At 43.3% G+C, this 15,246-nt stretch overlaps 1 protein-coding gene across 7 annotated transcripts in view; it reads left to right on the top strand.

Moving 5' to 3' along the window:
- Positions 1–15,246, top strand: part of vir (VIR_N domain-containing protein) — a 234,002-nt gene that overhangs the window by 213,937 nt on the left and 4,819 nt on the right. For 6 of the 7 annotated variants that reach the window (XM_089581727.1, XM_089581720.1, XM_089581725.1 and 3 more), the window contains 3 exons: positions 2,344–2,497; positions 4,259–4,444; positions 13,743–13,825. In XM_089581727.1, coding sequence (XP_089437853.1) covers positions 2,344–2,497; positions 4,259–4,444; positions 13,743–13,767 — 365 coding nt within the window. In that variant the 3' untranslated portion in view covers positions 13,768–13,825. Of the gene's footprint in view, positions 1–2,343; positions 2,498–4,258; positions 4,445–8,384; positions 8,425–13,742; positions 13,826–15,246 lie in introns of all 7 variants that reach the window. The other variant, XM_089581721.1, reaches the window with a different exon arrangement.

The raw sequence follows: 15,246 nt of genomic DNA, 5'->3' as shown, positions 1-15,246 counted from the left end.
ATGCAAATATTGTTTTGCAGTGTCAGATTTGATGATGTTTTTGTCTGACCATTGATCTGCCACTTTAGAACTGTCTGATGCACAGGTGTGTAATGAAAGTTACCCCATGTAGCACTGTTTCCATGCCAGTTCCCTTGACTGCATGGCACAGTAGGCATCATTTCCACCTCATCAGAAAATGTCTGGAGGTAGTGTATTGGCATGCAGGGGCTAGGAGTGAGTAAAGGTAGGGTTAGAGAAAGTGAAATTTCCTGTATTTGTATGTGCACACAACTCTGGCAAGATTTATAAGCATAGTTGACTACATAGGACAACCCATCTTCCTTTTGCTACAGAGAAAAGGCCATGGGTTATAGTTCAAATCTAGCTTGTTTTGTTCTAAATCAATGTATCTCGTCGAGTTAAGCACGAATACGTGCTTTTCACGCAGTTCTGAGAGATTGTGTTTTTGAATGTACATCCACGAAGACTTTTGAAACGAAGGTGTCCAAATCTAGCTTGTTTTTTTGTAAATCATTGTATCTCGACGCCATGGATTATAATTTTGAATCGTGGCGACAACAGCTGATGAAGGAGAATGCCTTCTTGTGGCAAGGTAATAGCCGATCTATCCAGACTGTAGCATAAGACCATTATTGATTAAGCATGAAACTGAGGCTTGTGAATTAGCCACTAAGCCATCAGAAATGGCACTTGTGTCTTGGAAGCTTTAATGATTGCGAGCTTACTTGTAAAAACTGAGGAAGAGCATTATTGCATCAAAAACATTGAGAATGTAATTGGGAAACTTTAGCCATGCACAGGATTGCCGAGTTCTACTGCTGTTATGATTTTATTCTAGAGTGTACTGTGTTTCAGGAAGGAACGGAAATTAATTTTTGTATTCAGACAAGAAAAAGTGTATTTTCGTAGTGAGTGTCAAATGTGGTCCTAAAGAACGAGAAATAAGGGTGACAGCTGCTGTCAACTTCCATATTTCTCTTAATTGAGCTGTGCTCACAAGTTTCAACAGGTGCCTCTGCTTTTGTGTGGAAGAAAAGCTCTTTTGTTTTAACCATCCTCGTCATCCATCATTACATACCCTTCTATGCCCTGAGGCAATGAAAAAAGTCAAACGCAAAAATGCAAACTATGATGAAATGGCTGAGAGAAATTTCCTTTCCAATTTGCTGGTTTTCCTATGGCAGACACATTGTGCTTGAACTGGGTGTTCTCCAGGCACGCCATGTGCTGCATTCTCAAACAACTAGACAAAGAGGTCAAGGAACAGTGACCAGTTGTGGCTGAAGAAGAAGCTGCTTTGATTGACAGAGTTCCTACTTGGGCACAAAGACAGTGTGAACAAGATATAAAGTAGTAGTGTCAGTGTGGCAGCGTTACTCCCCCAGCGAACAAGAAATTTTCAATAAATGAGGGTTTAAATTGCTGTGAATTTTGAAGGCATTCTTTAATTTGAAATTCAAACTGAACCGATTTTAATGTGCCAGCTTATTCATATGAAAGGTTAACTCTTGTGCTGGATAATATGGCAGTGTTGTCAGTGCGCTTACTTCGGTTACTTCAAAGTAAAACTGGTGAGCCCCACAGAAACTAGCTCTTGCAGTAGCAAAACACCTAGGAGAATAAAGTAACGGCACTTTCTAGCACATGAAAGAAATTATGACCCGGCTACCAAGATTAGGCATTGTGTCCACAGGGAATAACTGAATTCTGTCCTCAGCTTCAAAAATGTAGTGAAACTCAAGATGATAACAGCAGAGAAATACAGGAGACATGTAAGTGCTGTCTTTCTCTACTGTCTTTATTTTGAGTTGCGCTATACTTTTGAAGTCATGTCACATCAATGGACCCGAACTTGCTCCATTAGCCTCCTTAGCTGCTCTTTCTCACACATGCAGTACTGATCTGGCCTGGTAATATTAAAAGAATACAGCTGCTAGCATTGTCATTTGTGAATGCTCGACTTGACTTGGAGTAATGATGTTTGTCCATTATAAGTTGGCATGGTGGATGGAGTCTTTAATAGTGCCAGTAACACACACAAGCAAACCACTTGAGGCGGTCACATCAGAAAGTGCTAAATGTGTGCCAGTGGGTGAAAGTCATGCCATGGCACGTCTGGAGGCTGTAAGAAGATTTTATGTTGTTTATATTGTTGCTTGTGATCGGGCTAGAAAGGGTGTGAGAGTACAAAAGAGATATGGGCATGTTCAGCTAATGAAGTAGCAAATTCAAGCAGTTCATCGTAAGTGTTTTGTTGTCAGTGTAGTAAAATGGGGGGTGTTATCACTCTTATTGTGCTGAGGTAGAGCCAAACTCTTATTTCTTGCTTTGTTATCGCAGCCCCCTTTGGGTTGGGAAGTGCTCGCAGTGGCTCCATGGTTCCACGGGCAATTCCAACCTGGAGTGAGAGAAGTACAGTACCAAAATCTATGCTTGTGTCATCCAATGTGGTTGCACTGACAGCGGGGCCTTCTGACTCGCAGTCATTTGGAAGGTGAGCTTCTTTGAGCTTCTTTCAGTGTTATGACGCATTTCTTTGTTTTGAAAAACATAAGAGCATCGTTTTTGTGATTTTGTTTCGTACACTTGATGTCTGAAAGGTGTGTACAGCTTGCTACAAATATAAAATGCGATTATTTTAAGGAAGGTTCATCTGGAGCTGTTAAACATCCTCGAGTGCAAATACTATGTTCTGTGTAGTCCTTAAAAATCTAAGGCTGAACTTATAAGTTCTGCTAGCAGAGTGCAGATAGAAATAGCCTGCGTTAAACTCACACAAAACTTGAAGTAACTATGAAGTCAGAATGAAAGCTTCCTTTTAGTGTTCAGGGTCATGTCATTTGCAAGGGCCAGATGAAAGGCCTTATGTTAAGCGTGTGTGGCTGAGCACAAAGATTATCGCTAATTGGTAAGACCGGACACATGTATTCCACTCAAAGAGAAGTCCAAGATTTTCAAAGATGCAGTAAATGTAACTAAAAGAGATATATCAGCCTAAAGTGCACATGCATTCGCATTTCATTTTTAATGGAGAGAACCTTAGTTGTCTTGAAAGGCTGTAATATTGTGCATACTTGGTGGCATAAGTATGCATAGAGGGGGGGGAATGAGGACAGTGGCCCTTTTTACTAGGCATGAGGGAGGGAGTTCTTGGTAGTGCCTGTTTATGCGTTCTGGGTAGCAGAGCACAATATTGGACAAAATTTGCACCCCCTCCCCCATGCCTATTAGGGTGGCTTGCCTTCCCTCTGTGTACACCTATGCTTGGAGGGCCGTCAAAAACCAGTCAGCACGCAAAACAAAATAAAAGATCACCAGTGAAAACCTTTTTAGTTCAGATTAGGCAAGTGGAACATATCAATATATTTTAACGCGAGAGCATTAAGGGTCTGTTCAGCAGAGAACCCTACGTCGGTGGTGTTGGCGTGTTGAGAAAAGCAGGTGGCCCACCTGCCACAGTGGATGGATGGCAACCTGCCCTCCAGTGGCAGTAGCAGGGAAATTAATTCAAATAAAGGCAATGCAATTGCCAGCTGCCCATCGTGGCACGGCACATGAGCTTGCAGGAGCTCGGGACTAGCAACCTGGGCCCCACAAGCCCCATCGGTGGCTGTGTTTGAAACAGCCACCTGCCGGGCCAGTGGAGCAACGTTCAACCACCGCCTCACTGCACTAGTAGTGGCATGAGGACTCCCCATGATCTGTGCATGTAAAGTAGAGAATGACCAATTCCACATATGTGGCCATGTAGGCAGAACCTGGGTGAAAGAGAGGGAGAAGGAAGTATGAAGGGGCACACTTAAGGATGTGAAGCAGAAGATTTGGAATGAATGGGCTGAGATGGGGTGAGTAATAAAGCATTGTGTCATGGTGAAAGAAAGAGCAGTGTGCATGTCTGCGAAGTGATACTCAAGAGGACCCTTGAATTTGCTTTGGGTTTTGTGTCCAATATTATATTTGAAGCCTGTGTGCTTCCAAGTCTTGTATTCATTCATTCATTCATTTATACATGCTGCAGCACTTAGTGGGGCTATTGCAGGAGTAGGGTTAAAGAAATAAAAAATATAAATAAAATGGAATACACACTAATGCTTAATGCTGCAGGGTAGCGCTAGGAATTAAGTATATTATGGTAACATACCATATCTGTTTTCTGTGAATAAGGCTGTTTTTCAAAAGGCTGATGTATAGCCTGCAAGATTGCAGATTGATTTTAAAGTTTGTTTGATTGTATGTACCTTCATTTAAATTGCAGCATGATTGATGTTAGATCTTCGTCCCGGAGTCGTGGTGTGGATCCATACGGGATGCCATTGTCGTCAATGGGTAGCAGTGGCTCGCTGTCTGGTGACCGCTTTGTACGGGGAATTCGAGGCACCATCATGTCAGGCCATGCACCAACCCACTGGATGGACCCCCGCACCAAAGCTCCAGATTCAAGGTGTGTGTTCCCAAGGGCTCCAAGTCCGAAATGCCCAGGTTTAAAATGTGAAGTGAAACCTTGCTCTGAAGACAACCTTTTTAGAGGTAACCTTTTATGGGTAACTCCAGGTTCTAGGTCCTCAGTAAAGGACCACGAAGTGCTAGCTTAACGCTTAATGCGATATCAGAATCTTTGGCATAACTTTCTTGAAATGTGGGGCCGCATGAAACCATTGCAGCACAAGAAGGGGGGGGGTAACAACTGCCATACTTTGCGAAGGCAGCTAGTAGGCAACGCTTTTCACAGTAGTATCATTTGAATTGTTCTGTCTTGTCCATTTCTCCATTTTCGATGAAGGCGAAATTCCAGAGGCTTGTGTACTGTGCGATGTCAGTGCACGTTAAAGAACCCCAGGTGGTCGAAATTTCCGGAGCCCTTAACTACGGCGTCCCTCATAGCCTGAGTTGCTTTGGGACGTTAAACCCCAATAAACCAAACCAAACCTTCTCCATTAGTAGCTGGGTCTATGCCTTGCCCTGGCCGCGAATCGCTTATTGGCTAGTTTGACTCTATGCTTACATGACAAAGGAGCTTACAGAATGCTGTCATGAAGCACTGTTAAGTGGCCAGGTACTTTGTTTCTGGGGGAGTTAACGTTGGCGGTTGATTATTGGAGGGGCAAGGTGGAAGCAGTGATGGGGAAATGCAACAAGACAGCTTGTGAAATGAATACAAAAGTGGCAACTCAAAGTACTGTGCGAGCAGGACCATCCTTTTCTTTCTTCCTAGTGCGCCTGAATGCAAAGCACTGGCTGTGTAATGCCGCTCCAAACACAACATTCACAGTAGCACACATCCCACTCGGCTCTCGCGTGTCAGTTTCGCCTCACTGCAACCTCTGTGATGGGTCCAAACACTCGTAAACCGAAGGCGCGGAATTGAAACCATGCCATGTGGTTGGCACGGTCTCGTTACCCCTGCGCATGGGTCACATTACGCACGTAGGATATAGCGTTGCCCGTTCAGCTGTCCTCTGCTAGTCCTGCTTCTGTGCACAGCCCTTATCATCGCGATGAAAAGTAAGAAAATCGTTGGCGCCCATTCACTATCGTAGCCAGCATATTCACAGCCAGTCGTCGACTGCATCGTGGCACGCCGCAGTGATGTGCCGCGTAGTGCTACACTTCGTTTCCCGACCCACAAGTGCGCAGTGGCTACACTGCAGTGGCTCTCGATGGCCCTCAGCGCACTGATTTTATGGCAGACTCAGCATTGCCGCTAGTGCTTCTTTCACATGCTGCCTGTTGATCCTATGAAGAAATAGAATGCTAATGGATGTGGCAAGTGCGAGTTAGTATATCTAGCGAGCACCGTTTGGATGCACTGTGAATTTGGGCGCGACTTCAGATGAACAGGAATTTCATTATTTCTGTGTGTTTAGGAGGTTTGAATGCTTCGAATAGTGAAAATGTAGCACGATTCAAATGGAATATTAAAAACTGTTTACAAACTGTTCGCAGACTATTCAAAATTTAATTTCGCACACTCCTAATGCAGTAGAATCTCCGATCATACGAATTTCACGGAGTCACGAAAAATATTTGTATCATCCGAAAGTCTTATGCATCATTAAAAAGAACAAAACATGCAATCGAAATTTGGTGTCTGTGCTTCTTTTAAGTAACCGCAAATTTTGTCCGGTAAAGGTAGCTCATTCCCGCTACCGAAATTTTTGCTGTGCTTGGTTACCGTATTTACTGAAGTAATTTGTACTTTTTTTTTTAATTATAGCTTTTTTTTAAAAGGGTGTGCAAATTATACGAAGATTTTGTGAACATGACCTAACCAACCAAAAGGTCATAACGTGCAATATATACTGTATATTGCTGCCTACACATCGACTCCCCAACTTACACCCCTCGCTGGCCAAAAAAAAAAGTTTACTCAAAATATAAGGCAATCTCAAAGCCAGTAGTCAAAGGCAAATGGAGATAAAAGGCGATAAAATGGTGCCCAGTGTAGTCCGGTTGATTAGTGGCAGACAGAACAGCAAATGGTTTGGTAGTATCAGATTCCGGTGCGTGCTGGAGTTTAGCGGAAGTTTGCTCTCGCTGCTGTTCATCCGAGAAAGCGACCTCCAGCTCGAGCAAGCCGGGTAAACAGTGCGAAATATGTCCCCTCGCCACTCACCTTTCGCAGCTGCATACGGTGGCCCAACTGCACCAATCTTACCAAGCCTGCCTTGTGCACACCAGTGTGCATGCTGGTGGTCTGGCACAGCAGGGAGCATAAAGTATGCAGTAAAATGTTATTTATAAAACCGGGTAATAAATTAGGGGTGCACAAATTACGCGAGGGTGCAAATTGTGCGAATAAATATGTTAGTTTGAAAACCCGGTTAATTAAAATATTTCTTTGTGTTCCCAATAGCTTTGAATTAACAAGGTTTTACTGTACGAAATTATCTATAGTAGGGTACAACTTAAAAAATAGTAGGTGGTAACTATGCGTGACAGTCCATGGCGTCTTGTATTACTCCACTGACCAATCACAACAGTAAACAGAATCAGCATTTTAATGTTGAACTATATCAAACATGCCAGAGACATCATAATTCTTGAGCTTATAATTTCGCCTTGTGATTAGCCTCTTGTTCAGATAACAAGAGCAATAACAGCGGACAGCTTTTTTGTCGTAGGGGAATTGTGTGTGACAATGCTGAACGTGGACGGAGCTTCACTGTGGAGTTTAAGTTGTATCCGACTATAGTTTAGTAATCGTGCATTCTAAAAACTTGACTCCTTTCTATTTAGCTCTATTCAGCCATGCAAACTACATTTTACAAAAGGACTCGCACATAGTGGCATGCCAGTGCTGCGAGAAAGAGCGTAGAAAGAAGAGCATGTGAGCTTGGAGCGTGCAATCGCGAAGATAACACAACTGTGGCAGCGGCCGCTGCCATCTATGCCACGACTCGCGCGGTCCACTACCCAGAGCCTCTTGATATTTTGAAAGTAGCGACACTTTTTAAACTCTGCTACCACAGTGCAGCCCCCTCTACCCCTTCTGCTTGGGCACGTCTGACTTGCGCTTTTCTGGATTGCAATTGGTTCTCCACCCTACTATTACCTTTAGAAACATGCAAAGCTTTTGTCTTGCTTCTGCTTTTCTCTTTTGCTGGCAGCATTTTTCTCCTGACTTCAACGTGGAGAATGCCGCAGGCTGTGTGTTTGTAGTAGCGGTGCTGTTGTGTGTTTGTAGTTGTCGGCCTGAAGGTGGCTGTACATACCGTATTTACACGATTGTAAGTCGACCGATATTTCTAAATTTGAAAATCCGAAGTGGGGGGGGGTGTCGACTTAAAATCGAAACCAAAGCATCGCACTATAAATAAAGGCGAGACAAACCAGATATCAGCGTGGTTGCATTTTTGCTGCACGGCTCCGTTGCATCACTCTTGGTGCTGGCCTTGAGCAGCTGCTACCATCGTGTAAATACGGCATTTAATGGCTAAGCAAGTGAAGCATAATGGCTTGAGCAAGAAACAGTGGCTCCACAGCAGTGGAAGAAAATTTTGTTCCAGCGAGAAACAGCGTTGTTTTTGAGCTACTCCAGCTTCTTTACTGCTTATCTCTATGCTCCTTTTGGTTCATGCATTTCTAATTCTTCCTGTGTTATTTTCGTGGTAATTTGTACATTGCGTAGAGAAACAGGTGCATGTTGTACGTGGTGCGCTGAATCTTCTGCTGGAACTCCTCACCTTGCATGTCGTCGTTTCTTTATTGGTCGGCATGGCAGCGCCATTAACTGCGCTTTTTACTATAAACAAATTCCCCTTCTCTATTCACACCTGTCATGCCTATTTTAAGTTATGTGCGCAGTTTTCCATCCGCCGACATAGCGACTTGTAAAAGTGCTATTCTCAGCTGTATTTTGATGCCTGCATCCCCTCACTCAGGTCCAAGAAACACAGGGTCTGAAAAGCCATTTCCCTGCAGGTATGTCTTGTGCAGCGAAGTCAACCTTTAGCACCGATGTAACGCAAGGCGCGATTCTTACAGCCATATGTCGTTATCATGACGTGTGACATACGCAGTAGTAAGCATGATTATGGTCACGATGTATTAATGTTGTGATTTAGTAAACTAATGTACTTGATTGTGCAAGTGTGACCAAAAACAATTGAAGCAAGGGATTGTGCACAAATAGCGTATCTTTGTAATGATGGCTCAATTGGAATGTAAAGGTTTGTGCACAGACTGCCTGCATGCACAAGCATCATTTTTATTTCAGTGGAGTAATTTGGAACCAACATGCTATTCATGCACATTACTGTGCTCCATTTACTTCTTGTGGTCACATTTAACCCTGTGTAGTTTTCTGTTAAGTGACATGTTTCTTGTACATGGTGTTACTTCTGACTGTTCTATTTTTTATGCCATTTTATAATGTGCAGTATACATCGTACAGCATTTTTCAACCGCTGTGTGAGTCTTCATGCTCAAACTATTGTGGTAGGCAGATTGTTCTCGATATGGACGACGAGAATTTTTCTAAGTAAAGCATCCTTCTAACCATATAGTTTTTTTCGTTTTTTTTTTTCCATAACAATGTGCAGTTGTTCTGTCGCCTTATCAGAATTACCACTTCACATCTGCTTTTACAAAATCTACTGTACATCCAGTGTAAACAATCATAGTAAAGTATCTAGACACAACTTTCTTGCCAAAAGGATATAGAGGCTCAGTTCCCCCTTATTTTCTGCTCAGTATTTTATTGATGTTCTTTGACACAGCTGTCTGGACATTGATGAATAGGACTGCCCAAAAAAATCTGTTAGCTTTGGTCTTTCACTGCTTCCAAATCAGTGTCGTTGCGCGATTTTCACGGTACTTCGAATATCTCAAACAATGGGCGTATTTGTGCATAAACACATTTGCTGCACTGGCTTCTTTTTTTTTTTTTTTCCAAGTGCTTTGTAAAAGCTTGGTTCGGTTTTTGAGGAAAGGAAATTGCGCAGTATCTATCTCACATACTTCGGTGGACACCTGAACCAGGCCGTAAGGGAAGGGAGGAAGGTGGGAGTGAAAGAAAGAGGTGCCATAGTGGAGGTCTCCGGAATAATTTCGACCACTTGGGGACCTTTAACGTGCGCTGGCATCGCACAGCACGCGGGTGCATTTTGAGTTTCGCCTCCATCGAAACGCGGCCGCCGCGGTTGGGTTCGAACCTGGGTACTCCGGCTCGGTAGACGAGCGCCTTAACCACTGAGCCACCGCAGCGGGTGGCCTTTGTAAAAGCCCCCTCTCCTTTTCGTCCTTTGAGAGTTCGTACTGTGACCATAGTGCCTGGAGGCATTTTGGCATCAACAGGGCGCGAGTGCACTCACATCAGATGAACATCAAAATCGATGCTTTGGAAACTGAGCACCTATTGTTAATGATTCTTTATTAATCAAATAACAATGGAAGGAAAAGAGTTTGCTAGCCGCGGCATCTGCCATCGAAACCGAAAGCACCTCAGGCCATCGTGAGTAAAAGGATAGGGAGAGGGAAAGGAAGGATAGGGGTAGGGCGGCAGTATACACTGTTTACAAGCACAAAATATGCAAAAATACATGTGGAGTGCGACACTCGCACATGGCTGCCAGGAGTTCTTTGTGCACAGGTGACACCGAGCAAGTGGCATGTGATCTGCATTAACGTGCCAACTGTCAGCATGAAGTCGCTCAGCCTAACATGCTCTGTACTGGAGTCGCTGCTAAAGTGCTTTGGAACTAGCTGCCGCTTACCACAAAAGGTTGTCACCTATTACCGCCGACACAGTAACTTCACATTGAATTGAATATGCATCTTGATTTCCGTTGTGTCTTAGTCGGAAAAGCATGTGAAAAAGCGGATGAGCTAATAGCTGTCTCACACCGATAGCCACAAGTCGCATGCATGGAGTCCGAGCCGTTAGCAAAGCCATCGCAGGCGGTCGTGCGCCGATTTGCATTGTTATGCGCACGACTGCGCATTAATTCCGATTCCGCTGAGAATGTCGGCAGTGCCACTGAAAGTGCAGACTAACTTTGGCAGCCATTTTTGATGAACCCACACGAAGTATTGAACTCAGTGAGTGAATTAAAATTGGCTACTAACTCGTGAAAACTTCACTGAAGCGGAGCTATGCTTCGAAAACTGTCGTTTTTGGTTGGAAATGATTGCACTGCTTTATATGGTTTGCTGACAGGCAGTTAGAAATACCTCATTGTGGTTGAAATTTCGTTGTAGTGGTGTTCATTGTAGTGGGGTTGGACTGTACTCGTGAAATCCCATGGCCTGAGCTTCCAAGACTATGTTTGAAAAGTAGCTTTTGTCATCACTTCATTGCCTTAAAATCATCAGAAATATTCAGAAGGTTTTTAAAGTGGAGTGAGACTTTGAAAATGGTTTTCAAAAGTTGGCTGTACAACAGTTGTAATAAAAGCTGTGCTATAAAGTTTGCAAGGAGTCTCAAACCTTTATTGATTTTTAAGGAATCTTTATCTTTGTTTTTTTTTTAATAATGTACCTTTTCCTTAAAATCTACGATTTGCAGAGTGTTGAAATTTTGTAGGAGAGTAGCAACCAATTCTTTACGGAGCTGGTACCAAAATTATGTGCTTGAAACAAAATTTACCTTTATTGTGTTGTTTTCCTTTGTTGATGCAATAAAATTGCCATCCATGAATGGTTTTTATTTATTAAGAAAAATACAAATGAACTTAGGCTATTGATACTGGTGCCAGTTATGTAAATGCCATTAATTAACACCTGTGAAAAATTTTGTTTGCTTATGCCTTATAGTTCCCGAGAAAAAGATACACAATCCTGATGGTGACTAAAAAAGACTAGAAAATCATTTTTGAAATCACAAATACCCAAGTGTAATATATTTTCTGAAAGACAAAGTTCTCTTGGAGATGATCTCAAAATCTCAAATTGGAATTTTTTGACCTAACAAAGTCTCGCCCCACCTTTAACAAAAACGTCTTTGCAAATGTAATTTCTGGCATTCCTGATGCCATCATAAAAATTTGCTACTCCACTCAGACAATTAAACAGCACTAAAACACACACATCCACTTATTGCTTTGGTCAGGTGCCGAGTTGGCCACTGGCGGGCAAGGAGAATTGAGAAGGAAAGTATCGCACAGAGGAGATTGTCACTACTTTAAAACATCAGAGTGTTTTTTGCTTCTCATGGAGCATGGGATGGGTTGGGGGGGACTGCTTTTTCCACAGGTTTCCTCTCTTGGTCTGCCCAATTGTTGTTGCCCTGGGAAATTGATTCTGTCCTCGTCTCGCATCTTCTCCTCACACCCTCCCAATTCGCATCTGCTATCTGTGCTGGAATTGCTATTGTAGAACAGTGATGAGGGGTGTGCATCACTCATTGCATGTTTTTTTTGCCACATCCTGTCGTTTTGCACTGTTGTTGAATGTGCGTTGTCGCAGTGGCACTTGGTAGCACTTGGCACTGCGACAGTTCGTGGGGATCTTACCTTAACCACATGCAAGGGCACTTGGTTTTTCCACGAAGACACGTGACTGGAACGCCTCCTCTTATAACTTGTTGGACAGGACACCTGACCGCAGAGGGTTCAGCGTTTGGCGTAGCAAGTTGGTTATACAGTGAAAGCTCGTTAATTCGACCCCCATTAATTCGGAAAATCGGATAATTCGACGCGCACGCGAGGTCCCTACAATTATACATAGGAGTCTATGGGGCGAAACTCTCGTTAATTCGAACAAATTTTGCCCTGCGTCGGTTAATTCGACTTCACTCCGCAGCCCGCCAAGCCCGCCAAGCGGGTGTGCCGAGAGGAAAAAGAAAAAACACTGCCGCGAGCATGTGGTCGTCAGCAGCGTGAGCGAGGGTAGCGAGGTTAGCGGCGGCTGAAGCGACTGGCGTCTTTTTTTTTTTGTGCTTTGTTGTGTCTCAGCAGTCGTTTTAGCGTGTGTCGCCTTTTCCATGTGTTCTTGCTGCTACGATCGCGGTTATTTAGCCATAAGGCGGCGCCTTTTTTGGTAATTGCGCGCTTTGTCAGCGTGTTTACTGCGCTGCTTGTTGTTGCTGTTTTGTTGCGACTGAGAGAAGGGTGAAAGGAAATTGCACGGGCCTGCCTACTGGCTCAGCCGAGCCACCACCGCTGCTGCGTGCAGATAGAGGAGAGTTAAAAGATCAGAGGAAAGATAAAGAGAAAAGATAAGACTGGCGTCGCAGCAACAACCGCATCCACCGAAGCGGACGCTGGCTGAAAAAGCAGATAAGCGGCGGAAGCCGCGCTCGCTTCACCTCCTCCCCGCGCTGCTTTCGAGTGGGTAGCGCGCCTCGCCTTTGTGTCTTGTCAGCTGACCGAGGATGAAATAATTGAAGTGACAGGCGCTGACAACGACGATTCGTCGGAAGATGACGATTGTGAGCAGTTGTCCCAAATGCCGAAGTGCATGGTGAAAGAAGCCGCAGAAGCCTTGTCCGTGCGGGATGACTTCTGTGAACAAATCCCTGACGGTGCGTGTGCCGCGGAGCTGGCAGCTGTTAGAGCTATCGTAGTCGCTCAAATTCGCTCGAAAAAGCAGACGGTGATAACAGATTTCTTTGCCAAATAAAGGTACGTCCTGTTGCGGCCAACATTGTTTTTTGTTGTTCATTCGATAATTCGACATTCGGATAATTCGACAATTTTTCGCGGTCCCGTCAGTGTCGAATTTACGAGCTTTTACTGTATTGAGGTCACCCACACTATGCCTTCTTTAAATGGAATTGGAAAATACACATGCTTAATGGGGAGGCATTTGGGAATTGAAAAATGTTTTAATGTCGAGGAATTCACTACATGGAGGTTAGTCACATCCAGGTTTGACAGTACTGCACTCACTGTAAATCGGTCATGTTTAACCATTCATGGTAAACCCCGTTAATGTGGTATGGTTAGAGCTGCAGTTCATAGTACCAAAGCACACGCATCTAGTGTGGAACATAGAGTTACAGTGTGGTACTTAACAAGTAGGGACATAATCAGCATGCTTAAGGTGCTGAAAATTCATTGGGTGTAGCAGCACAGCTTTTTATTGCAAAGTTTGACTGTTGTGCATATCAGTTTTTTTTTTTTGCTAAAAATGACTAGCGCCTTTTGGGAAGCATTTATTCAGGTGGTACTCAGAAGTGCCGATAATCAAGCTGCACAGAACTCAATACATACCCTATAGTTCTGTGCTTTGGTATGTTTAAGGCACTCAGTAAGGCACTGAGTTTTAGCTGAGTGGATTCTGTTTTTCTTGTTTTCTAGGGCGTCATGGAGCTCCCTGAAGTGACATTTCAACTCGTTTTCTGTTTGTCTACCATGTCGCAATTCGGCTCCACAACTTGATGGTAAGTACTACACAATGCAAAAAGGTTTTGAGTTGCGCTGTACTAATTTTTTTTTTTCCAGTGTTAAAATAATTATATCAGTTGTACCAATTTTACTATTGTTGCTCCTTTATGTAAAGGGGTTGAGACACCAAATTTTGAGGCTATAAAAAGCCTGTTAAGGGCTTCCTCTGTATGGGAGGTCATCTATGGCCAAGTATTGGATGCAATCGACGTTTATATATATATATATATATATATATATATATATATATATATATATATATATATATAATATGGTTTATGGGGTTTAACGTCCCAAAGCGACTGAGGCTATGAGAGACGCCGTAGTGGAGGGCTCCGGAAATTTCGACCACCTGGGGTTCTTTAATGTGCACTGACATCGCACAGTACACGGGCCTCTAGAATTTCTCCCAAAGAAATTCAACCGCCGCGGCCGGGATCGAACCCGCGTCTTTCGGGTTAGCAGCCGAGCACCATAACCACTGAGCCACCGCGGCAGCATATATATATATATATATATATATATATATATATATATATATATATATATATATATATATATATATTCAGCTCTAAAGAGTTCTTAAATGCTCTTTCTTAATATTGAGACCCATCACTAGTGTGATAATTTGTGGCGTAGAGCTGTAGTGACATCACAGCACAGTAATGTGACGTACTATGAACAGCGGCGCGTGACGTCGACTAGGCGCTGCTTCGGCGACTCAGTGTGCTGATCGGCAAGTATGCTGTTGCATGACGCACTAGCCGGCACCATGCAGTATCGGCGACCGAGCGAAACCTTCACGTCCACGAGACTATACACCTTCTCCATACTACGAATAAGCAAAACGAGCGACTACATTTATGTTCACCCTTCGACTAACCAGCAATACGAATAGACTTTTGGGTTAGTGACATAACTGATACTAGAGGACGAGTTATTGAGGATTTTATATTGTGTAATAACCTTTGTCTATTAAACACTGGAAAACCAGCCTATTGTTCTTCTAGCTCATGAAAAATGAGCTGTATAGATTTATCTTTTAGTTCATCGTTAATTTTACAGATTTTAAATGGGATGTACTAGACAACCCATATGGAAGTGATCATCTACGAGTACTAATGAACTTCACATTTTCACCAGAAGTCATCCCAACAAAACCACGACTTTGCAAACTGCATTTAGCTGACTGGGCACTGTTCTGAGAAAAGGCCAGCCTAGTAAAGATAGTTACCGACAACCTCAGTGTAGATGAACTAAGTGAACATTTCACTACACGCCTAGCCATCCCTCAGTCCTCTGGAGCATTAAAGCAAAATCACAAAGTATGGTATACACAAGATTGTAGAGGAGAAAAAAGAAACAAAACAAAGCTTGGGGAATTTTCTGTAGTTATCCAATGGAGGCGAATTTACGG

The sequence above is a fragment of the Amblyomma mixtum genome, chromosome 3 (assembly GCF_055824585.1).
Source record: "Amblyomma mixtum isolate Tamu chromosome 3, ASM5582458v1, whole genome shotgun sequence".
In the NCBI taxonomy this organism is placed as follows: domain Eukaryota; kingdom Metazoa; phylum Arthropoda; class Arachnida; order Ixodida; family Ixodidae; genus Amblyomma; species Amblyomma mixtum.
Note: the sequence above shows the minus strand (reverse complement) of the source record. Positions and strands in the feature narration are given on the sequence as shown.